The sequence below is a fragment of the Moschus berezovskii genome, chromosome 12 (genome assembly GCF_049115385.1).
Source record: "Moschus berezovskii isolate FMDL1 chromosome 12, NW_MosBer_1.0, whole genome shotgun sequence".
NCBI lineage: Eukaryota > Metazoa > Chordata > Mammalia > Artiodactyla > Moschidae > Moschus > Moschus berezovskii.
In genome coordinates this window covers 18,249,556-18,276,645 of record NC_142471.1, presented here as the reverse complement: position 1 = coordinate 18,276,645, position 27,090 = coordinate 18,249,556, and the positions used below count along the sequence as shown (strand labels likewise).

The window sequence follows — 27,090 nt, the reverse complement described above, 5'->3', positions numbered from 1 at the left end:
AAGAGTTCAAAGACCAATTTTAGGAGGGGTCCATTAGCGTCTTCAAATGTCATATCAATTTTGTGGATGCATTTTTTCGGTAGAGAGTCCATAGTGTTCTCCAAATTCTCAGTCATCTATGCCAAACATCCAAAGATTAATAAGCACTATCAGAAACAGGCGAATCCAACTACCTTTCCTCCCTATCACATACGCACAGACTTCAAGGAAAATGCAATAAATAAACCTTGGTGGTAATCCCCGATGGGTGGTATTTTGAGCACAGTGATAAGTGATAGGCACTGAAAATGTATTTCCTAACTTTTTATTTTTTTAAAATCATTGTAGACTCCTTTCAAAATGAGATGAATGCTATGACTGGGCTCCCAACAAATTGTATGTTTATATTCAGAAATCTGCATGAAGACTTAGGGATCGAGGCATCCCCACAAAAATTTATCCATCATTTCTTAATAAGTATTCATGACTCGGATGATTCCCCAGCAGAATATGTAAATATCTGACTTACAGCCTAAGCTATGGGTTTTATGTTGTGGCAGTGAGGCAGTGGCTAGGGGCAGCTGATGACCATCAGTAAACCTCCTGGCAAACCATGAATCTGCTATCTATAGAACAGATTCTATGCCCTCCCTATCTTCACTCCTAGAACTGATTTGACAGGGAAAGTTTTACTCAGCTAGAAAACTCTGCCAAGGGTAAATTCTCAGATTTTGTAAGACCCACTCTAACACTGCTTTTGGGAGAAATTGTTTTCTATGAATTGATTTGATTAACCACACTAGCACCACTTACAACCAAGAATAACATAATCAGGCAGAAAGTTGATATTTTCATACAAAAGTTTTATCATCTGCAATCTAAAATTGGTAACTTTTCACCTTGTATTATATACAAGCTAAGAATATGATATGAAAATATTGCTTTGATGAATCAAGGACACCCAATGAGAGGATAAAGACTTAACACTGAGTTTCAACTGGTATTTCTTTATCACCACTGCACGCATTGGAAGACATGAAAAGTCTGCATAGTTATGAAATAAATGAAACTATAAATCCAAACAAATCAAAAAAGAGCCTTAAGCTTAATTACCTTCCCTTCAACATCTCAGAACATTTTCTAGATGGAAGTGCTAAAGCTCTGGCAAAATATTAGGAATTTCAATAAGGGATATATAAAATATGTATTTCTTCTGCTAACCTGCTAGGCCTGATATGAACCACGAGGTATTTACCAGAGATAATGAAAGGTCAGCATTTAACATCAAGCATGGACATTTTATCTAGAAAGCCAACTTTGCACTAAATCCAAGTTCCTAGAGGGACAAGTAGGCACTTCAAAGGAAAATCTAAGCTGAAGATGACTACTACAGTCTTCAAGTCTAACAGTATCTCAGAAGAGCAAAGATCACATGGGATAGGAAATCTCCTCACTTACTCAGCAATCACACACGAGACTAAGCCAAAGGAATGGGCATCATCATCCCTGCTCCTTAAGCATTTACGAGTTTGCTCACATGCGAGAGCCACTCAGGAACCTTTCCCATGCTCCCAGTCCTCTCTGCTTACGCTTTCATCTCTGCACTGGCTAAATACAATCTTGTAAGCTCGGTGTGCCTGTCCACCCCAACTACACCACGAGTTCCTAAAGGCAGAGACTGGATCTCTTTCATCTTCCTTCTGCAGCAAATTCAGTGCCCTGGCTTTCTTAATCACTCACTGGATACAACAGGGATGCTATTTCGTAAATTCCCTACATACGAATGAGCTCCATTCTGAGAGCTGCTGCTACTGCTAAGTCGCTTCAGTCGTGTCCGACTCTGTGCGACCCCATAGACGGCAGCCAACCAGGCTCCCCCGTCCCTGGGATTCTCCAGGCAAGAACACTGGAGTGGGTTGCCATTTCCTTCTCCAATGTGTGAAAGTGAAAAGTGAAAGTGAAGTCGCTCAGTCGTGTCCAACTAGTAGCGACCCCACGGACTGCAGCCCACAGGCTCCCCTGTCCATGCGATTTTCTAGGCAAGAGTACTGGAGTGGCTTGCCATGGCCTTCTCCGATTCTGAGAGCACGTTCGTTAATTCAAAGTTAGCCTAGCTAACCTCGCAGTACCGGCTACATCACTGCTGCTTTTGCACTTGCCTCCTGACATCCTGGGCTTGAAATAAAGATACTGTACTCTAAACACATCCATTTATGATAAAAACCCTCCAGAAGGTGAGAATAGAAGAGCCATATCCCAACATAATAAAAGCTATATATGACAAACCCACAGCAAACATTATCCTCAACGGTGAAAAACTGAAAGCATTTCCCCTAAAGTCAGGAACAAGACAAGGGTGCCCACTCTCACCACTACTATTCAACATAGTTCTGGAAGTTTTGGCCACAGCAATCAGAGCAGAAAAAGACATAAAAGGAATCCAAATTGGAAAAGAAGAAGTAAAACTCTCACTGTTTGCAGATGACATGATCCTCTACACAGAAAACCCTAAAGACTCTACCAGAAAACTACTAGAGCTAATCAATGAATACAGTAAAGTTGCAGGATATAAAATCAACACACAGAAATCCCTTGCATTCCTATACACTAATAATGAGAAAATAGAGAAATTAAGGAAACTATTCCATTCACTGTGGCAACGAAAAGAATTAAATACTTAGGAATATATCTACCTAAGGAAACAAAAGACCTGTACATAGAAAACTATAAAACACTGGTGAAAGTAATCAAAGAGGACACTAATAGATGGAGAAATATACCATGTTTGTGGATTGGAAGAATAAATATTGTCAAAATGAGTATACCACCCAAAGTAATTTATACATTGAATGCAATTTCTATCAAGCTACCAACGATATTTTTCACAAAGCTAGAACAAATAATCTCACAATTTGTATGGAAATACAGAAAACCTCAAATAGCCAAAGCAATCTTGAGGAAGAAGAATGGAACTGGGGGAATCAACCTGCCGGACTTCAGGCTCCACTACAAAGCCAGTCATCAAGACAGTATGGCACTGGCATAAAGACAGAAATATAGACCAATGGAACAAAATAGAAAGCCCAGAGATAAACCCACGCACTTATGGATACCTATTCTTTGACAGAGGAGGCAAGAATATAAAATGAAGAAAAGACAGTCTCTTTAACAAGTGGTGCTGGGAAAACTGGTCAGCCACTTGTAAAAGAATGAAACTAGAACACTTCCTAACACCATACACAAAAATAAACTCAAGATGGATTAAAGATCTAAATGTAAGACCAGAAACTATAAAACTCCTAGAGGAGAACATAGGCAAAACACTCTCCGACATAAATCACAGCAGGAGCCTCCAAGACCCACCTCCCAGAATATTGGAAATAAAAGCAAAAATAAACAAATGGGACCTAGTTAAAATTAAAAGCTTCTGCACAGCAAAGGAAACTCTAAGCAAGGTGAAAAGACAGCCTTCAGAATGGGAGAAAATAATAGCAAATGAAACAACTGACAAAGAATTAATCTCCAAAATATACAAGCAGCTCCTGCAGCTCAATTCCAGAAAAGTAAACGACCCAATCAAAAAATGGGCCAAAGAACTAAACAGACATTTCTCCAAAGAAGACACATAGATGGCTAACAAACACAAGAAAAAATGCTCAACATCCCTCATAATCAGAGAAATGCAAATCAAAACCACAATGAGATACCATTTCACACCAGTCAGAATGGCTGCTATCCAAAAGTCTACATGCAATAAATGCTGGAGAGGGTGTGGAGAGAAGGGAACCCTCTTACACTGTTGGTGGGAATGCAAACTAGTACAGCCACGATGGAGAACAGTGTGGAGATTCCTTAAAAAACTGGAAATGGAACTGCCATATGATCCAGCAATTGCACTCCTGGGCATACACACTGAGGAAACCAGAACTGAAAGAGACACATGTACTCCAGTATTCATCGCAGCACTGTTTATAATAGCCAGGACATGGAAGCAACCTAGATGTCCATCTGCAGACTAATGGATAAGAAAGCTTTGGTACATATACACAATGGAGTATTACTCAGCTGTTAAAAAGAATGCATTTGAATCAGTTCTAATGAGGTGGATGAAACTGGAGCCTATTATACAGAGTGAAGTAAGCCAGAAAGAAAAACACCAATACAGTATACTAACGCATATATATGGAATTTAGAAAGATGGTAATGATAACCCTGTTTCAGTTCAGTTCAGTTCAGTTCAGTCGCTCAGTCGTGTCCGACTCTCCGCGACCCCATGAATCACAGCACGCCAGGCCTCCCTATCCATCACCAACTCCCGGAGTTCACTCAAACTCATGTCCACAGAGTCGGTGATGCTATCCAGCCATCTCATTCTCGGTCGTCCCCTTCTCCTCCCGCCCCCAACCTATACGAGACAGAAAAGAGACACAGGTGTATAGAACAGTCCTTGGGACTCTGTGGGAGAGGGTGAGGGTGGCATGCTTTGGGAGAATGGCATTGAAACATGTATATTATCATATGTGAAACAAATCACCAGTCCAGGTTCGACGCATGATACAGGATGCTTGGGGGTGGTGCATGGGGATGATCCAGAGGGAGGATAAGGGGAAGAGGGAGGTGGGAGGGGGGTTCAGGAAGGGAAACTCATGTACACCCGGGGTGGATTCATGTCAATGTATGGCAAAACCAACCAATATAATATTGTAAAATAATTAGCCTCCAATAAAAAAATAAATAAATAAAAGTTTCCTAAAGTTTTCAGTACCCACATTAAAAATAAAGAAAAATGTAAATGACAATACTTTTATTTAACCCAACATATCAAAATATTATTTCAACAGGTGATCAATATAATATTATTAATGAGATATATTTTATGCTAAGTTTTTGAAACCTGGTGTGTATTTTACACTTACAGCATATCTAACTTGCATGCTAAATATTCAGTTAAAGTGATATAGTCCTACCGAAGCAATAAAGTTATGTTTAACAAAGAAAATTTTGCACCGCTTTAGTTTTTAATTTCAAACTGAAATTAATTAAAAAACTCAGTTCCTCTGTTGTAGTAGTCACATCTCAAGGGCTCAACAGCTATAAGTGGTTAGTGCCTACCATGTTGCACAGCACAGTTCTAGGCTACTTAACAGTAGCTGACAAGGCAACTTGCAAAAATAATGTACACAGAGTAAGATCTTATATTTAAAGCAAGACAGTTTACACACATGCACACAAACAGGTAGCTAGAGGAGTAACTACTGATCATTAGCAGTGTGTTAATTCTGGGAGGAGTGGAATAAGAAAGGAGGTAAAGAAGTACTTTTAGGTTTAAATTTTTTGTATAAAAAGTAAAATTAAGAGGGAAAAACAGATTGAAGTATCTACTTTTCTTTCAATAGAAGACACAGTTACACACTGAGAGCGAGACAACTTAGATATCTTTAGATAAAGGCTACTAGAAAGGTAGCCAAACCAGCAGGCATGCTGAATAAGGAATGTAGATTGAGGGTGTTTGTGTTTGACCTGGAGAATGGAAAATTGGAGATATGGGCAGTTATTTTCAAATATTTGAAATGCTATTAAGAAAACCAAAGTTTGATTTGTTCTCTGTTGTCTCAGAGAACAGCACCAAAGACAACAGAATATCATTAATATAATCACTTATATGATAAACCATGCATTTATAATTTAATTCATCAAAATTTCTAGCACAGAGACAGATAAAAGATGGAATGGAACTGTAAAGTCATGAGTTTCCTCAATCACTGAAAATATTAAAAAGTCAACTAATTTCTGCAGAGACATTTAAGAAGTATCAAGTGCAGAAAAGAGGTCATAACTAGAATTCTGTAACTAGATTATCAATCCTGATATTTTATTATTGTATGGGATTTACCATTATCCAAAGGGCATGTGTGAAATATTACAAATGTTCACCCAACATTCAGTTTTCTATCCTCATTTCTCAGAAGTAAAACATGACCAAGGAATTAATCACTTTGTTGATTAATGAAATGTGAGTAGAAGCTGATGCCTGACACTGCATGTTTCTATATTTAAGTTGCAACTGTCCACTTTACTTTCTTGGGGAAGAAAATAGCATTTCTTAAAGTTTACTTTTCTAAAGAGGAAAGAACACTAATGTTCTTGAATTGACTAAACACTCCCCCATAGGTAATCTAACCTAATCTTCCCCAGTTCCCTGAGATAGGTGTTAACTGTTTCACAGATGAGCGATCAAAGCAGAATTAAACATTTCAAGGGTTTGAATTCAAGTCTGTCTTATTTCAAAGTTCATGCCACAGAGGTTTAGTACAGTGGCCAGAAAGAAGCCACCTGAGAATGGTAGTTCCTGTGTTTGCTCATTCTTCTAAATCTTTGATTGAAAACATTAATACAAAACAATGGAAACTAAATGAGTACTCTTAATGTAAAAAAAAAAATAAACCCACACAGAGGCTGCACATGTGAAAGCCTATATTTACACACAGCCATCACGTGATAGGTAATTATCCAGGTAACTATAGGTTTTTCTCTGCTAGAAAAGTATATGTTTCATCATGCTTTGAAATCTGCCTTATTATCAGCATGGCTGTGAAAACAATGTTTTATTCCTTATTGAGTGAATAGGCCAGGAATGGAACATTATTTTTGTAGAAACTAACAGAATACTTTTCTTTGTGAACCAAAGAAGTGGAATGGATGGTTGGAAGGTGGAAAATATCCTCCACCATGATTGGGGAGTAACCATCATAATTAAGGGAGGTTAGGATTAAAACAGTACAATTGCCTAGAATAAGAAGTATTAGATATCTTACTAAAATCGTTTCCTTAATAACCTGTCACCTAAAAAGAAAAAGACTGCAAACAAGCTAATGATTAGGGGAAAAAAAAAAATAATGCGGAGCAAGTCCAGTCTGGCTTTGTTTATTTCCCTGTATGTTTTTGTCACTGCTATAATCCTGACACATGAAATAGATTCCCTTGAGCAGGAGAGGAATTAATAAACATCAGTAATAATATGTAAAATGTCCACACACAAACTCCTACTACAACACTACTAAAAATCCCTGGGCTAGCAAGCCAGCTTTGAACATGTTTGAAAGCTCTCAGTAAATTTCCTTGAGTCAGTCTATAGACGGAGAAGGAAATGGCAACCCACTCCAGTGTTCTTGCCTGGAGAATCCCAGGGACGGGGGAGCCTGGTGGGCTTCCGTCTATGGGGTCACACAGAGTCGGACACGACTGAAGTGACTTAGCAGCAGCAGCAGCAGCAGTCTATAGACATAATATGTGTAATCCGTGTGTGCTCAGTTATGGCCAACTCTCTGTGATCCCCATGGTGGACTACAAATGAAGCCAAAAATAGAAATGAAATACTACAAGTACAGTCATCTCTTCTTGGTATCTGTGGGGGATTGGTTTCAGACACCCTCCCTCCTCCCCAGCTCCTGGATACCAAAACCCAAGGATGCTAGTCTCTTACATAGAATGGTAGAATATTTGCACATAACCTACACACATCCTCCTTTATACAGTTGACCCTGGAACAATATGGGTTGGAACTGCGTGGCTCCACTTACATAGGAATCCAAGGCTGGTTGGATCCATGGATATAAGGAACTAGGAAAATGGAGGAACCACAGCGGAAGGCCAAGTATAAGTTATACTGAGAGTTTTGACTGCACAGAGGGTTAGCACCCTAACACTGGTGTGGTTCAAAGATCACCCCTAGATTAGCTGTTACACTTAATACAATGTAAATGCTAAGCAAACAGTTGCTGGAATGGGGCAAATTCAAGTTTCACTTTTTTTAAGTCTCTGAAGGTTTTTTTTTTCTTCTTTTCTGAGTACTTTCCACCTGAGGTTGGTTGAATCCATGGATTTGGAACCCATAGATGTGGAAGGCTAACTTTACACTGCTTCTCCTTCTAGGTACCAATAAGAAGCCCCTCCACTAGAGGGTGTCCTAGGAAGTGCCAGAGAAGAACACATGTCAACCACCAAATCCACACAGGTGTCCCCATCACGCAGAGAAGAGAACGCCAGAGATTTCAGAGGAGGTTGATCATAAACATCGCATGTTTACTTAACCTACTAAATATAGCTTTGAAGTTAGAAAGCCTACAGGATAGTTAGGACTGTTACTGGGAAGATAAGGCAAACACATAATATACTGCATTATATTGCTAGCTATAGCATAAGGTGCTCAATCAGGTGGTAGAGACACCAAGTGTGATAAGAGCTCCGTAAGCAGGGAAAATCCTTTGAGCTGGATGCCGAACAAAGGCTTCAGGGGCATAAACTGAATCTTCATGAAAAGAGAGAATTCCTTCAGGTAAGAATTCTGGAAGGGGCATTCCAAGAATGAGTAAAGTATGAAACTGACTGGAGGGCTGGGGAGCGGGGGAGTGGGTGCATGTGGTTAAAAAGAAAGAAGACCAGGCAGTTAGACGAGTCAGGCGAAGGCAAGAGGTTTACATAAGCGATAGGAGATAAGAGAGAGATAGGCTCTCTTAGCTTTCTGTGTGCACTTTGAGCTGGCAATTCTACCTCTACAAACGTATGAGGAAATAGTCATGGATGTGGGCAGAGTGACAAGAATTTCAGAGTTTGTGGGAAAACAGAAGCAACTGAAATGTCCAAACAGAACCACATCTACAATGAAACTTCATGCAGGCAGAACGAAACAGTGGAGATACAGTGGTTTATAATAGGGGGCACTGTCATAATACACCTCTACAAATGTAAATGGGGGAGGGGCAGACATTTTATTTTTACAGGGAAAACGACTATACGTATTAATTCATACCTAAAAACACATTCGTATAGATTAGAATATTGATATAAGGAATGCTAACAACAGTTACTTCCGAGTGGAAGGAAAAGCATCAACATATTTTTCTGCATTTTGTTGTATTGCTTGCGTTTTCTGATATGAACATGGATAATACTGGCAATCAGAAAAACAACAATGAACGATAACAATATTTAATACAAAAGAAGGACTTTCCTAATGGTCCAGTATTAAGACTTTCAACTTTCAACGCAGGGAATGTGGGTTCAAACCCTGGTCAGGGAGCCAAGATCCTACATGCCTTGGGGCCAAAAAATCAGAACATAAAGCAGAAGCAGTGTTGTAACAAAGTCAATAAAGACTTTAAAAATTGTCCACATCAAAAAACATGTGAAAAAAAATAAAAAAGAAAAAAAAATCTGGGGTTTGGGGCTGAATAGTTCACTGGATGCTTGCCTACAACATTTGCATCTTATCTAGTAGGCATGAAGTTACAAAGAAAAGGGGACTACAGGCTGAATGCCAGTACTTTTAAAGGGTCAGAAGTATAAAAGATGCTAGAAATGCTTTAAAAGTTATTAGGTTGGTGAAAAAGTAATTGCAGTTTTGCAATGTTGAAATTTGCCATTTGATAGTGGAATACATTTTTAAACGTGGTTATGTCATACCTCATTTTAATGCACATCTCTTGCTTTATGTTTTTTGCTAATGAATTATTACTTGCTGTATATTTTCTGTGTATTGTAGACCATAGAAATAATATTTGACAAAAAGCAAATTCGAGCAGTTTTCTAAACCAAATTCAAAATGGGCCATAAAGCAGCAGAGACAATTCAGAACATCAACAACACATTTGGCCCAGGAACTGCTAATGAATGTACAGTGCAGTGATGGTTTAAGAAGTTTTGCAAAGGAGACGAGAGCCTTGAAGATAAGGAGCACAGTGGCCAGCCATCACAAGTTGACAATGACCAACTGAGAGGATCATTGAAGACTGCCCTCTCACAACTACACAGGAAGTTGCCAAAGAACTCAATGTCAACCATTCTATGCTGTTTGGCATTTGAAGTAAACCGGAAAGGTAAAAAGGCTCGATAAGTGGGTGTCTCGTGGGCTGACCACAAATCAAAAAAATTGTTGTTCTGAAGTGTTGTCTTATTCTATGCAACAACAACAAACCATTTCTCAATTGGATTGTGACATGCAACAATAAGCGGATTTTATACAACTGGCAAAGACCACCTCAGTGGTATGACTGAGAAGAAGCTCCAAAGCACTTCCCAAAGCCAAATTTGCACCAAAAAAGGGGTCATGGTCACTGTTTCATGATCTGCTGCCACTCTGATCCACTACTGCTTTCTGAATTCCAACAAAGCCATGACATCTGAGAAGTATGCTCAGCAAATCAATGAGATGCACCGAAAACTACAATGTCTGCAGCCAGCATTGGTCAACATAAAGGGCCCAATTCTTCTCCACAACAATACCCAAACACACATCACACAACCAATGCTTCCAAAGTTGAACAAATTGGTCTACAAAGTTCTGCCTCATCTACCATATTCACCTGACCTCTTCCCAACTGAAGTATCCTGACAACTTTTTGCAGGGAAAATGTTTCCATAACCTGCAGGAGACAGAGAACACTTTCCAAGAGTCTGTTGAATCCTGAAGCACGGATTTTTATGCTATAGGAGTAAACAAACTTATTTCTCATTGGCCAACATGTGTTGATTGTAATGGTTCCTATTTTGATTAATAAAGATGCGTTTGAGTCTAGTTATAATGATTTAAAATTCAGACTGAAACCATAATTACTTCAGCACCAATCTAATAAAAAGCAAGTGGAAAGGTCCAAAGAAAAAGAATTCAAGGCCAGGCACATCTCTGGGATTTTAGGGTGAAACAAAGAGAGGTTGCTGAAATCCAGCACACTAGCTGAAAACACACAGGGCAAGGCAACTAGGAAAACCCCAAATCCACAGCACTGTTTTCTCGACCCCCACTGTGCGTAAAGCATTTTGTAAAGCCTCTGAAAACCCACTATTACTCCAATCTGTCCTAAATAAATATATTCATTAAAATGGGGTAAAAGCTCAAACCTCAAATTTTCTCAGAAGTGACCTGTACAAACTACAGACTTAAACACACGATGTTAGAGGAGAGAAGAGGAGTGGGTCTTTGACAGGAAAATTACTGTTTTGCAATAAAACCTCACATTTAAAGTACCTGAAAAGACAAATGAGCAGTTGGGAAGAATCAGCATCAATACTAAAGAGAATTAAGCCTAAATGTCCAAATCAAATACCTGTTCACAAAGCCCTCAAGAATAGCTACATCAATTCACATGTTGGATGTATATACGATTGGATTCCATGGTGATGCTATCATGGTAACAGCTATAAGATGGCCTATAATCATGTAGTGGCTAAAGAAATGAGAGGTGGAATGCAAACTAAAGTATTTTAGAGTTACAATAAAAGAAAAGCACATTGCACTTCCAGCTCAAGGGGAATGTTGAATCAAACTTCATTTTTAAAGCACATTTGAGGCACAGTGTTGCACTGTTCAAGGGTGTTTAACAGACCACGTGGACCAGTCAGTTTGTTCTTCACAGTAGGCTCCTATCACCAGATGCAGATAAAAGTATTGCTCCAAGTAGGCCAGTCTGTCTATAATACCAGATATTTATGAGTTTGCAAGAAGCCAAGGCTGCCTAAAAGATTTTCCAAAAGACCCCGGGTATGCAATCAGAAACTAAAGGTGGTATATATATATATAGCAAGGGACTCAGACCACAGCTGAATTCCTTTCATCTTTGGTAATCTTCCTATCAGATGGTGACTAGCACAGATATTTCACTGTGAAATTCACATTTCTATTAATGAGACTGAAACAAAAGTATGGGTTGGTTGCCTTCTCCATCATAGTCTTTTTTTATCATAGATATGGCCATACACCAGAAAACAGAAAATGAAAAAAAAAAAAAGGCAAGAACAGCTAGAGTCCAGAAGGATGATAATGAACTAAACTAACACATATGATAATTTAGGGAAGACATGCTGGTCTTTTATCTTATTTGATCAGAACAGCTTAAACAAAGCTGGACTCCAAGCTGGTATTCAACTGTGGCTCTTTATTGAGGCAAATACACTACAAACCTACCCTAAATGCTACAATATTTAACTATAGGAATTACAGAAGCTTGAAAGGCAAGTCAGTGATACAGAGCCACAAAACCTTCTGCCATATTAGCTGATGATGGTGCTCATTAGATAATAGTTTACATTTAACACTACTGATTTTTTTTAAAAAAGATAACTAAACTTCAGGAGGTATAGGGGTTCAATAACATCTTTTCCCTCCTTTTTGCCCTGAGGAGTAAAAAGTCAAGGCCATACGGCTTTAGGGAAGATATTCTAATAGTTTTGCCTGTGTCAGTCCTATCCAGAGAGTGCCAAGCCTGACGGATGTGCCATGGCTTTCTTCCTCTGGAAGCCCAGGGTTCTTAGCAGAGATGAACTTGCAAAATGTAAATGGGTAAGACGGTATAAAAGAACAATCAGAGTATGTCCTGGTGAGTAATCAGGATGGGGAAGGATTCTGAAACCATATCCTGGTGAAAAATTGGAAAAAAAAAAAAGGGGGGGGGATTATTTGGCTAAATAAAGAGAGGATTGAGGATGATATCAAGGAAAGGGGGAGGAAATATCAAGTGTACCAATGGCCAGCCTGACAATATTATGAAGAGCTCCTAAAAAGCATGAGTTTCTTACTTTGTTCAACTATTGCATCCAAGAGGTAACCTGAATACTAAAAATAGCCCTTAAGTTCCAATTTCACTTTCTACTTCTGCCCCAACATCTCGAACTCTAACGTTTAGAACAAAGTCTTAAATTCTATAAACTTCTCTTCAGTTGACTATCCACCTTAAATCCATTATCAAAAGATATGAATCTGGTGTTCCAGAAAGCATTCATCACTCTAGGTAACACTAAGAGATCTGAAAGTCAATAAAAATTCCAAATGGAAGGAACTTGAAATGAGCCTTCAGGAGGGATGGCAGTATGAATATCTAGACAGCAATATCAAGGACCAGCTGTCGACTGGCTCACACACAGATTTCACAGACTTCCCTTCCAGCAGATCTAGCCAAGATGGCTGAGTAAAGACAACATACATCATTGTTATTTATTCAAGACACTTTTTATATGTTCATTTTACCATTATTTCAGGACAGTGTTCAACTCTTTGATTACATGACGAAGCTGAATTTTAACTTTGAAAGGAATGGAATAAACTCCCATCTATGTTCCCAGGTCCTTAGAAAATAGCTTGTCACCACATTGTTCTAAAGCTCTGAATGTCTCGGGGACAGACTCTTGGAAGTGTGAACTTGCTCCTATCAGAGGTTCTTTGGGCTGTCATTTGACAATGAAATGAAGCAACCTTTTGAAGAAAGAGCCATGTTGGCACGTGGATAGCATGCCTCTCCCGTGTTCGTTGTGCTAGAATTAGATTGTTTAAAGAATGCATGGTTCACACAACAATATTGTTGGAGGAGCCTGTGACAAAATCCTTTGGAAATTATCTTTACAAATTTTTGATAAGCTTCAAGTGTAATTGATTTCTATTTTGAACTCAAGGACACTGTAAAGGCTAATTTGTTTCAGTGAAGAGGCCTTCTTGAGGGATTTCTCATGATATCCACAAACAGCATAATTCAACAATATATCATCCAAGAAATTTCCCAAGTTTCTATCTTAAGAAAAAAAATAGTTTGGTAGCTCAGCAATGAACGTTAAAACATAAACAACAAATACCCTCAGAAGACTGTTAACATACAAACAAAATTTACATCTAGGAAGGAAGTAAGGATAAAAGAAAAGGATCGTCTTAGTAAGAATCATGTCTTCAATCCTAAGAAGTTCATTAGATGTCTCCGGTGAAAAATACTTACTATGACAAACTGTCAGCACCTTAGCATGCTTCTTATTAGAGACATTTATACTGTTTTCTGCAACACAAAGCAAGAATCCTTCCCATAGCCACATCCCGGGAAGCAGCTTGACATATCAAACTCACAGTTAAGTTGAAACAACCGTTTGAAATAAAAAGCCTCCAGAAATTCCAAGCAAAGACTACAGTCAATTTCTAACTAAAAGTACTAGAGAAGATGCCACACATCACTGGCCACTGTGGCCCAGCTTATTTAGACAGAATTTAAGAGGAAAAGTGTTATATAAAATATAAGTACATGTTTTTACATAAACATAAAAATATATATATTTGTATTCTTTCTCAATATAGATGTAGTAAATATAATATATACAAAGTGCGTGTGTAGATATAAAGTATATATAAGTAAAAGCAAGAACCTAAAGGATTTTAATAACAATCTTCTATCGAGGCAGATGGTGAGAGTGTAAACCCTGCCCCAAACCATCAGAACATGAGTTAGGGATGTTCTTAAGAGACAAATTAGCTAATATCATACCGCTTAGCTCCACTTTGATATAGAACCTCCTTCTCATAATAATAATATGATGACAAAACCATCTCAGACTTCAGCTTCACAAATGCTTCCATAGATACTTTTTTCTCCGTCTCTCTTCCCAAAAAACAAAGCACACACTATTACCCATTTCACACATGAGGGACCTGAAGGTGTAAACACACAGTGACTGGTGCCCTGAGTGATGTCTCCAGGGCAGGAAAAGCCAAGATTCTCCTGACCACCAAACCATGGCTCCTTGACTACCACCACGCTGTCTATTCCCCAAGGTACAGTAAAAGTCCCAACAAGAGAAGAGACAGGGGAAGGCACTCTTTCTCAATTTGATGGGACTTTAGAAACAGAAATTGAACTGAAGGAACCCCCATCATTAAATTCAGCCATACCCACACCCACATCTTTTGGTCTCTTTTCTCAATTTCAGCTCAGATTCCCCTATCTTTTCTTTCTTTTTCTAGAGACACATTTGGAGATGAAACCATTCATAGCTGCCCATTCACAGACAATTTGTGGCAGCATAATTGACAATGAGTCTGCTGCAAAAAAAAAAGAAAATGCTGCTTTAATAACCTTGGCCTAAAATACATTCTGTTGTATGCCTCAAAGGGTTTCAATAAAAAGTCAACCTGTAGAGACATATTTTCTTGGCTTAAACAACAATCCAAAGCATATAAATGTAGTCCAACTATAATGACATATTTATAGGCCAATAAAGCTTACACTGCAGCTTTCATACTTCACTTAAAGGAACTCTGTAAGAAGCAGTGTTATATAAAATAATTTGATTTTTTTTTCAAACTTTAGCCCAAGGAATAAAAAAAATGCAAGTATGCTATGTTTAACTGATAGTGTTTATATTCCTTAGTTGCTAAAAGTTTCGTAAAATGAAATAATTCTTCATTTGACTAGTTCCAACTGCCATACCAAATATGGGTATCAGGTCCACTTTATTACAAACGCTAAGTACTGTAATTCTAAAGACAAAAATAAATAACTAGAGGCTTGTATAGTGAACGATTTAATCAACCCGATTCTTCTGGAAAAACAGGTTCCTGTGTTCATTATGCTTATGAATAATACATTCCTTAACCCTTCTATTTTAACATAGTTATTTTTTTCCTCCTTTTTCTATAAACTTCAGTATGAAACTGTCTGAAAGAAGGTAAAATATTTCACTGAGTAAAGTCACAATCTGAATTGGTTTCATATTGAACTTTCTTTCTTTGAAAAGGACAAAGAAGGGGGAAAGGGACGAATGTACTCGCACATCTCAGAAGTGTTTTTTTAAGATTACTACTTTCCACACTATCTAGATCTGCAGTTTTAGTCATCATTTATGATCTTAAATAGGTTTTTTTTTAAAAAAAAGCAAACATGACATGCGCAAATATTGTCCTTGAAGGGCAAGGGGATTAAAAAAATGAGAGTTGTGATTTGATGATTTGAGTCAGAGCAGTTATTGGAAGCTGCCATTTGGGGCAGAGTTTCTCTTTGTGGAGTATTAATTTGTTGGCAGAAACACATTTGTGAGAACATTCTTTTTTTTTTTTTTTTTTACTATTCAGAGAGACAGGAAGTGACAAACTGGGATTAAAGGGAACTGATTCTAACTAAACATTGAACAAGAAGAGTTCTTTAATTAGCTTTTATATGGTAAAATCCCTTCTTTAAGAGTCAGCCAAATTATTTTGTTATTATTGATATTTTAACATGGCAAAATAATTCAGTCAGAAAAATAACCTATTGGAGTTTTACTTTATCCACAGAAAGGTGAGATCAGTCTATTCTTTCCTTACTTCTACTAGAAAAAAAGAGGGAGGGGGTCTTAAGTAATCTCAGAGTTCATCTTCTTTCTCTGGTAAGAACAATGAGGAGCTGGAAGGGTTCTACAGAAGGAAAAACCTAATAAGTGTGTGAACTTCCATCAACAATGTGGTATTGGAAGTGGTTTCAGTGTGGCCAAGAGAAAGGGAGATAAGAAAACCACTGTGTAGAAAGAAAAGTGCAGACAACAAATATTTTGATGTTGCAGACAGAAAAAGTAAGAGGTTGAAGAGAAAGTTGTTGGGACAGGAATGCACACAGCAAAGGACACCCCCAAACTCCCCAGTATAAATCCTCACAATGTAAACTAGGAACCCTTAGATCAAGCAGATAATGGAAACTCATTACATTAAGGAAAGTTTTTGTTTCTCTTTCCACATTATTACAACACAGTGTGCATTCCAATTACAAAAGCTATTTGTCTCAAATTCCCCACAGTTCATACCAACTAAGAATTTCAAGGCCCCAAATTCTATCCTTAAAGAGGTATTTTACATTAAAAAAAGAGAGAGGAAAAATACACAGTGTTCCTTATTCTTCACAGAGCTCTCCCAGTCAAATCTCCTGTTGCTTATTTTCCCTTCCTCTGCACTAATCATAGAGCTGTTTCCCAAATGAGACCACCCCCCCCCAAAAAAAAAAAACCAGTCATCTAGAGATCCTTTTATCAGGTCACATTCCTTGGCCTTGCCTCAATCTTACTGAATGAAGAATCTGGGAAAACTGGCCTCAGTAATCAGTATTATTATTTAAAAATTTCTCTAAGTGAGTCTAACAAACAACAAGATTTAAAAACCACTAAGTACTTTGAATATGCACTACAAACCAATTTCTTCTGGAATCAATTATTAAAAAGTTACATTATGGACATTTTTAGAATTCAGGAAGATCAAAACCTCTAAATATCTTGATGAAATTAAGAAGTTGGGTTTCTTTTCATTCATTAATAAACTATCAATTTTAAATACAAAAACAGCTCTGCTATAAATACTCTTGTTTATATGCATGACATCAAGCCTAACCATCTACACATCCTTTTGTCGTCCCCCATGGGTTTCCTGTTTAGTTTTTTATTAGTAACAGTATATTTCATAACTTAAAAAAAAACAAACAAACAAAAGGAAGGTTTTAATGTTAAGAAAAACATGACAATAGCAATACAGCTTAGATCATATATTAGGCAAGTAACACAACAGCTGTATTATTCAGCATTACCACATGTCAGAAGGCTAGTCACATGTGTTCACAAAATTGGCCTTGTAACAGCCTATATAAGAAAATCAGTAAAAAAAAAAAGGAAAGAAAGAAAAGAAAGAAACTCGTTCATTTTAAAATAAAAACCACTAGATTAATAATTTTCTCTAAATGTGCACATGACACCAGGCCCTATGACCAAAATATTATTGTCTGACATTTAACAAAAGATGCCAAGAAACTGTTGATTATTAAACTCAAACTGCAAGAAAGTATTAATGCTATTCCCCAAATACAGCACAGCTCATCACAAACCAGAATCACACAAAAGACAAGTCAGTTACGGGCGTTATTCAGTCTCATTATGCCAATTAAAATAGTCTAAGTTTGTTGTAGTAGTTAAAATCTAGGTTAAAAGAAAAAACAGGAAGTTGTCACATTAACGCATAAAATAGGACTATGAAAATCAGCATTGTGCTAGAATGAAAGAAAAAGATGCCTTAATATGTTAAAAGTGAAGTTCCTCTTTGCCTAAAGAGGAAATAACTGGTCTAAATCAGAGGTCAACAACATTGGTCTTGAACAACGCTAGGAAAGTAAGTCAGTGAATGCCACCTGGAAGACACAAAAGAGAAAAAAACAGGAAAGGACACAAAAAATTCATTGGAGAAAACAGTGTTAAGAAAAAGCAACAGAATTAATTATAGAGCTCATCAATATACACCTATCACTGGGTGTTACATCTCCCAGTGACCCTGAAAAGTCTCCACATTTTCCAGGCTTGGAGGTTAACTTGTCCAAGTCCACACAGCTAAGTAAGCAAGAGAGTCAAGATTCAAACACTAAACAGAATAATGACTCTAAACTCCAAATTCTCCTTTAAAGTTGTAATGGAATAAAGGGAAGGAAGGAAAGAAAAAACCATATAGTTGATGGCGAGCACTGAATACTAAAAACTCTTGGGGGACCTAGGCCAGGAGTTGCCAACCAGCGGTTCCCCTGCTCTGACGTTGCTCCCTTGAGCCACATTAAGTAATTCATCTGTCTTCCTCATTTTGCTTTCCTGACACAGTCCTAATAAATGTCATATTATCTATGCAGAACAAATATTTAAACTCTCCATTCAATTTTAGGTGCCTCAATTAAGACTTACGCCTTGACAGCAATTGAAAGTGAAAGTGAAAGTCGCTCAGTTGTGTCCAACTCTTCAGGACCCCATGGACTGTATAGTCCCTGGAATTCTCCAGGCCAGAATACTGGACTGGGTAGCATTTCCCTTCTCCAGGGGATCTTCCCAACCCAGGGGTCAAACCCAGGTCTCCTGCATTGCAGGCACATTCTTTACGAGCTGAGCCACAAGGGAAGCCCAAGAACACTGGAGAGGGTAGCCTATCCCTTCTTCAGTGGATCTTCCTGACCCAGGAATCGAACCGCAGTCTCCTGCATTGCAGATGGATTCTTTACCAACGAGCTATGAGTGAAGCTACTGGAAGCTGCTAAATGCCACGTGTTATATCATCCATTTTCTAGCACAGGGCTCCACACATAGAAGGTCTTGTGACCCAACAGGTAAGATCCATTTCTTATACAACCACTCATCTATCCATTCATATTCCCAGGTCCCTTTGAGATTAAGGAAATTACATACATATATATATATGTACACATACACACAGATATGAATGACAGTGTTTCCAGAAAAACCTACAATAAAAGAAGTGGTTAGTCCATATGCCCACATTAGATTTAGAAGTACAAACGTTAATTACCAAGGTCAGCCTTTTCCTTGAGAACATCTTTGAAGTTGAGCCCACTGTTCAAGGTTGACTGCCGGTACTTCAGCAGAGCTTCCTTCTGTCCATTCCTTCCCAGGGACTCCGTTTTCACTGACCCAGCTTGGAGACCACATCTCCACTTGGAGAAATCAGAATGTACCCACTTGACCAGGTCTTCAAGCTTCACAATCACCTTTTCGGAAACAGCAATGACTTCATCCTACAAGAGGTAGTTGGGAGAGAACAACAGTATTGGTGGTTCTGAAGTAAATAATACATTTTTCAATAAAGCCCATCTGAAATACCATTTGAGTGATTTAATCTAATGCGAGCAGACAATGTGCGGTTTTTTTTTGGTGACAGGGGACCTTCAATAACTCACTTCATTTCAAAGGTTTTTCACTGCTTGTTGTCTAGCTGAGGAATAATTTATAGGATTTTTTGTTTTGTGCTTAGAAAATGTCCAAAAATTGGGCAGTAATTCTAATAGCCATTTTTAATGCCAGTTGCCAAAGCTCAGTCTCCCTTTTTGACCACTTGGGTGAAAGCTAATTTTTAGGTGCCATTAATTACAAAAGTAAAAAGCAAGTAGATGACTAATGGTTAGCCTGTCTCTATATAAATGGTCTAAGTAAATCTGGGATTCTTGGAACTCTGACTCACCCCCAAATTCCTATGTTTATGGTACATTTTCCCTTGGCTTATACACAAATATTGAATTTAACTTTTGTCCTAAAATTAAATAAAACTGTGATGTAATCCCCAAAGAAATACTTCATAAATGTTATGTGCTTCCCACTGAAAGAAACTTACACATTCTCATGTTTCTTAAAAACTTTGTAAGTTGAGAAATGAACTGATTTTTTCTCTTAATACATATGGGGTAAGAGGCTAGAGGGTGGGTGAGGAGAAAGCCTTTGAATCTAAGAAAAGTAGTTGAAACTTAAGTTTCTCCTATGGATCATAAATTTGAATTTTAAGCATCTCTAATTGCTTCCAGGAAACAACCAACTTTTCTGACTCAGAATTAATCCAACAAGATATTTAATAGAGATCCATCCATGGAGCAAAGGAGGGCCTCTCTTTCCTGAAGATTCTTTGGGAAAGGCTTAAGAAGATCATCTCACTAGGTTTAAAGTTAGATTATATTTGAAGCATTTGACATTTCAACTTGAACTGACTTCTTTCATTTCTTTTACTTCACGTTTCTGAAGAAAGCTGAGCTGTGAAAACCCCTAAGCTTACAAAATCTTAGAAATATTTTTTGACAAACAACAACAGGAAGATGTCTCTGAGCTATTAAACAAAGGGAATTCACAAGTGATTTTGGCTAATTTTTCTATAAAACATGACTCTTTCCTTCTTCTCTCCCACCTACACACACACACACACACTGTACACACTACTCCAAAGCAAACAAAAGAGGGTTTATTAAGATAAGCTTCATACGGTAAAAAGCCCTGGATTTGAAAACATTTAGTCTTTTTAAAATGTTTTAAGGTAGGATCTAAAATTTCACTTTTCCTCATCCAGTTCCAAGCTGCCTCTGAGCAGAGTTTGTTAGGTAGCAGCAAAATAACAAATCTCGATCAAAAATGAAAAGTAAAACTTTTATAATGGAATCCTTTCCCTTACCATGATTAAATATGAACTTCCACTAAATGGGAGACAAAGTGGGAACTATTTTTATCTTTTGCTCAAGAAAAAAAAAGTCAATACTTTATAAACAATGGGGCATATTACAAAGTACAATTTCAATGGATGACTTCACTCAGACTCACTACACCATCCTCTTGAAATAAAAGATCTGTAGTTGTCACGCATTTTATAGCTATTACATGGTGATTATTAAATGCCAGAATAAAAATTCAGGCTGGGTATTGTTTCAAAGCATATGGGAACAGCTTCTGGAAAGGGCAAACCAGAAATCAAGTTTAGAATATACTGGAAAATAATTATCATGGTATATAAGTCTAAACATTAGCAAAAATGGAATTTGGCAACAATTTTACCAAATATGGTTCCCTAGAAGAGACAAGTCTGGAGATGAGTGTTATTTTCAAATAGCTCTAACTATGATCAAATGATTATCATTTCAATTACCAGTTGCTTCAGATCTTTTCCAAGAAATGGCATGACTAGCTCTGGCTGGCTTCCAACACCCGCCAAACAAATCGTTTATTAACCAAGAGAAAATACAATCCTTATGATGTCATTGATGAATAAACCCATCTCTCAAGATCCAGTCTATAGATTTAGTCCTCCTTCCTTTCTCCCTGAAACAGACTTTCTGAGTACTATGTATATACACAATACATAAAAACAAATGCAGGAATTCAAATAAACACATATTAGCCGTAAACCCAAGTTTGGATTAATTGTGAAACCACCAGTATGTCTCACTGTGGATTCAGAGAAACTAGCCCTACAACATTGTCAAATGCCAGGATTTAGAAGGAAATCTGATAAGCGGAGCAGGGGGAAGAAACTAAACAACCCAAAAGAGCAAAATAGCCAACATATATATAGAAAATGTCTCAGGAAACATTACTTTGTATACACAATGGCATAAATCACATGTTCGTATTTACTATTCTGAGCCAGTGCTGACTAAAGTTCCTAATACCATTCTTGGGCAAGTCTCTATGTCTAAGAAAAGAATTTCAATAAGCTCATCTAATGATCACATTAGCTCTCTGCAAATCAAAAATCAGCACTAGGTAAGTATTGCTGACTTACTCTCAAACAACACAACAGGAACATAAAGAAATACACTATTATTCTATTAACGCACCTTAGCTCTTTTAACCCGGAGCCGAATCAATATTTATACAGACTGAGTTGGGACACTTTCTAAGTTCATATCCCCTTTCATCATTGTTTTAAGCTGCCTATTTCTGTCATTTGGATTTTGTTTCTCCAACTGTGTAGTAACAGCACACTCAATCACAGATTCCTCTAAGTCAAAGGAGATCATCTGGTCATATATCAGCCAGCTCAAGTGTGTGGCTGGCCTCTCCAAGAGTTGTACAAATTGAGAAATTTTACACAAAGTCTCCAGACTTATAACTCCTTTTATAAAATAAAATAGTGCTATCTGAAAAAAAAAAAAAAACCACCAGAAAACCCCTCTCAAATCAGAAAAGTTGAAACTGAGTAAGGGTTGCTTTGTTAAATGGAAGGCAAGCCCTCTAGTTTGCCACTGACCCCACCATTCCCTGTCACCTTACATTCAGCCCACCATTCCCGTACCTGCCTGGGCCCTTGGACAGGCACCCATCATTTAAACTCCCATGCCCTAATTTATCCCGCCTCCTTCACTTCAATGATGAGGACAGTAAGACTCAGTGACGTGTCCTACTGCCAACTTCAGGTGGAAGTTGGACAAGAATCCAAGTTTCCTCTCTGCCAACACAGCATTCATCCTGGACTCTGGAGCCAGACTGCCTGGGTTCAAATCCCAGCCCCGTAATTTACTCCCTGTGGAACACTGGGCAACTTTAACTTTCTTGTGCTTCCATTTTTCAAACACACATTTTTTTTTTTAAAGTTTAGTAATACTGTCTATCTCTGATGGTGATGGTGTGGATTAAATTTGTTAACATAAATGAAGTGGCATGTCACGTCATTGTCCTTGTTTCTCTGTATTAGTGTTTTCCAAAGAGTACCACACAGAGATGAGTTTAGATGGTTCACAGATAGGTCTTTTAAAATTCAATAAAACTTACTCACTGCGTATTTATTCTTGTAATAACTTTCCACTTATGGGGAAGTGGTACTGGCTTCCCATTTATAGGAGATATAGAAAGTTTCTTTTTTAAAAATGTGTTATTTTGAACAAAAGCATTAAATAAACATAGGAGATATGGGTATGGCAAAAAAAAAAAAAAGTCTTGATGCTATGAAAATAAAATTTGGAATGGTACATTATATATCAGTGGTTCTCAAAGTATGGTCCAGGAGCCCTGGGGAATCCCCAAGACTATTTCAGGTGGTCTATAGAGTCAAAACAATGATCATAATAATACTAAGAAATTATTTGCTTTTTTCACTCTTATTCCCTTTCAAGTGTCTAGTGGGGTTTTCCAGTGACTATATGACAGATGGTACGGCAAAAGAGTGAATACAGAAGGAGATATGAGAATACAGCTGTCTCTGTTAAGCTCAATGGTAAAGAAATTTACAAAAATGTAAAACAATGCCACTGTTTATACTAATTTTTTTGTTTTTGAAAATATGGTTAATTTTCATAAAAATGTGTTACATTTACATAATGGGTTTATATTGCCATTTTCATTTTATTTTTAAAATTAACTTACAGTAAAACTTCCTTTTTTGGTGTACAGTTCTTTGTACACATGGCAACTACTGATCTTGCTTGGTATGGTTTTCTCTTCTGCAAAATGTCATATAAATTAAATCATACAGTGTGAAATCTTTTAAGACTGCTTATATTTCACTCAGCATAATGCCTTTGAGAGCCACCAGGCTGCTGCCTGTATCAACAGCTTGTTCCTTTTTTTCTGCTGAATAGTACCCCATGGTATGGATGTGTTCTGTTGAGGAACACTGGGTTGTTTCCAACTTTGGTGATTACAAATAGAGTTGCTATAAATATTCATGTACAAGTTTTCGTGTGAACATGCATTTTCAGTTCTCTTGAATAAATACCGAGGAGAGGGACTGTTGAGTCATATAGTAAGTATATATTTCAATTTGCAGAAGCTGCCCAACTGTTTTCCAGAGTGGCTGTACCATTTTGCATTCCCACAATGTATGAGAGTTCCAGTTGTCCCCTGCCCTTACCAGCACTTGATACCACTACTGTTAATTAACTGATTATTTCCATTTTAATATGTATGTAGAGGTCTCTCATCATGTTTTCAATTTTCATTTCCCTAATGGCTGATGATGTTGAACATCTTTTCAGGTGCTAATTTGCCATCCGTATATCCTTTCTGGTGAAGTGTGTATTTAAGTCTTTTGCCCATTTTTAAACATTGGGTTGTTTATTTTCATATTGTTGAGTTTTGAGAGTTCTTGTACCCTCGTGATACGTCTTTTATTAGACATAGGGTTTGAAAATATTTTCTCCCATTCTGTAGCTTGTCTTTTCATTCTTTATCAGTGTGTTTAACAAAAGTTTTATACTTTGATCAAGTCCAATTGATCATTTTTTAATTTTATGGGTTGTAATTTTACTTTTATACCTATTAATTCTTTGCCTGATTTTTGGTCATGAAGAATTTCTCCTTTGTCGTCTTCCCAAAGTTTTATAGTTTTACATTTACAAATATAATCCATTTTAATTTTTTGTAAAGTATGAGTCAGCTTGACAATCAGTTTTTGCATATAAATGTCACATTACTTTTATTTTTAAATAAATTGAGCATTTAAAATTATTTTAAATTTTAATTTCTAATACCAGTAGATATAATCCACACAAACCAAAGCACCTCTGTGGTCCTAAATAATCTGAGCATAAATGGTCTTAAGTTTAAAAACTTTCAAAACCACTATATCATTAACCAAGACTATTCTTAACTTTTATACACAATGGAATATTACTCAGCTATTAAAAAGAATGCATTTTAGTCAGTTCTAATACGGTGGATGAAACTGGAGCCTATTATACAGAGTGAAGTAAGTCAAAAAGAAAAACACCAATAAGGTATATTAACAAATATATATGGAATTTAGAAAGATGGTAATGACGACCCTGTATGCAAGACAGCAAAAGAGACAGAGATACAAAGAACAGACTTTTGGACTCTGTGGGAGAAGGTGAGGGTGGGATGATTTGAGAGAAGAGCATTGAAACATATACTACCATATGTGAAATAGATGATCAGTCCAAGTTTGATGCATGAAGCAGGGCACTCAAAGCTGGTGCACTGGGACAACCCTGAGGGATGGGATGGGGAGGGAGGTGGGAGGGGGGTTCGGGACAGTGGGACACAAGTACACCCATGGCTGATTCATGTCAATGTATGGCAAAACCACAATATTGTAAAGTAATTAGCCTCCAATTAAAATAAATTAATTTTAAAAATAACTATTTAATAATAACTGTAGCTGTGTCTTGAAACTCTCCCTCTTGTTAATAACTGTGAAGAATCTGAGATTTTATTCTACTTCAAACTTATAATCCGTCAGTTTCATGTATGCTTATAGAAGATAGACTGTAAGCAGAGACAAAGGATGGTTTACAGTTCATAGCAATAGCTGCAATCAAAGTATCACCATCTGTGTTGGATGTTTGATACCCAGCTCCCAAAAGGAGATTCAGAGAGGCCTAGATGAGACATATACATAAGAGTGGGGTGCATTTCAGGAGAGGAACCCCAAGCATAGGGAACCCAAATCTTTTAACACTGAGCAATAAGTATGTCTGCCCTTTGTTTTGGAGGGAGACACAAGCTCCATCTTCCAGGGCTCTTCACGACATAAACTTCCTTGAAAAGATAGCTGGAACAAAGGCAGTCAGTAGTTCTGCTCACAAGATGTGCAGATACTCAATGGACCCATGAAGAACACCTACCCAACAACTATTCAATTTCTCTCCTTCCTCATTCTATTTCCCTACAGGGAAAATGTAGGAAAGCATATATCCTTAGGTTCCTTCTGGGTCCAGTCTTCTTTCTCTGCATATCACTCCCTGAAGAAATCATTCTCCATGGAGATTCCAACGTTAATCTCTAAGCCCATGACTACATTCAATAGATTGGTTCCAACTAGTTGGTTTAAACCTTCATCCAGACTCCAGTCCTTTGTTCAGTCCTCAGTATATAGATGTCTCAAGAGTCAACTCCAGTTCAGTGGAACTGCACCACCCATTTGGCTTATATGTAAGAAAAGAGCTTAGCTGACACAAGAATTTAATATTCCCCACTGTGGTTAACTTTTTGCCTGTATCTATTCTTCCTTTCTTCTTTAATAAGAGATTGCTAATTTGCTGGGCACAGAATAAAGACATCATTCCCCTGCTTCCCTTACAGCCAGATGCAGCCACCTGACCAAGTTTGGACCAATCGGATGTGAGTATCAGTAATGTGTACAACTTCCGGATCAGGCCCTCAACGGGGATGAATATGCCTTTGGATCATACAAAAGGAAGCAAATCTCTGAGGAGAAAAAAGATAGAGGCAGTCAAGTCTCAGAGATTTCATGGAGCAGAGTTACCACATTAACCCTGAACCACTTACCCACGGGCTGTGACGTAAGAGATTTTGAACTCCCAGGTTATTTAAAAAACTTTAATTCTGGGCCTCTGTTAGCACAACTAAGCCTATATATATATATTTATATATTTTACTATCATTCCTCAGGAGAGAAGATGTGAACAGAACCTTCCCTATAGCACCACGTGGTCCCCAATAACAGACCTTCGCTGAGGAAAGCCATATTCAGCTATGTTAACAGAGCCCAAAGGACAATAAACACATTAGTGTATTATGTGGGGGTTGGCAGGGAGGAGAAGGGTTAAATGAGAATAGGAAAACATGGCTTATTCACCCTAATCATCCTCAAACATCCTGTGTTTTTAAAATGTTCTTTGTAGAGCAATTGAAATGTGATAAATGTCAGGAACACAAAACACATTAATAGGTGATGTTAGCTAAAAAAAAATTGTGAAACCAAAATAACAGTCTACTTGGTTCCACAAGAGTGGGTAATTTGAAAAAAAAATTTAATATAGACCATTTTAAAGTCTTTATTGAATGTTACAGAATTGCTTCTATTTTACGTTTGGGGTTTTTTTGGCCTTGAGCATGTGGGATCTTAACTCCCCACACAAGGGATCAAACCGGCACCCCCCCTCCCCCCGCCCCGCACTGGAAGCAAAGTCCCACTGAATTGCCAGGGAAGTCCCAAGAGGGGGAGTTTTTCATCAAGACAGAAACTAAAACTGAAGACAAACTTCTAAAAGTTAGTGATGCCCTAACCACTGGAGCGGGCCTGTATGCCCATGGTGTGCACCAGCGGACTCAACCAAGGAAAAGAAAGCG

The 27,090-nt window shown here is 37.7% G+C and overlaps 1 protein-coding gene across 1 annotated transcript in view; it reads right to left on the bottom strand.

Annotated features, from left to right (window-relative positions):
• Positions 1-27,090, bottom strand: part of ARID5B (AT-rich interaction domain 5B) — a 196,692-nt gene that overhangs the window by 143,875 nt on the left and 25,727 nt on the right. The window contains exon 3 of the mRNA XM_055425649.2: positions 19,076-19,301. Within this exon, the coding sequence (XP_055281624.1) occupies positions 19,076-19,301 (226 nt within the window). The remainder of the gene's footprint in view (positions 1-19,075; positions 19,302-27,090) is intronic.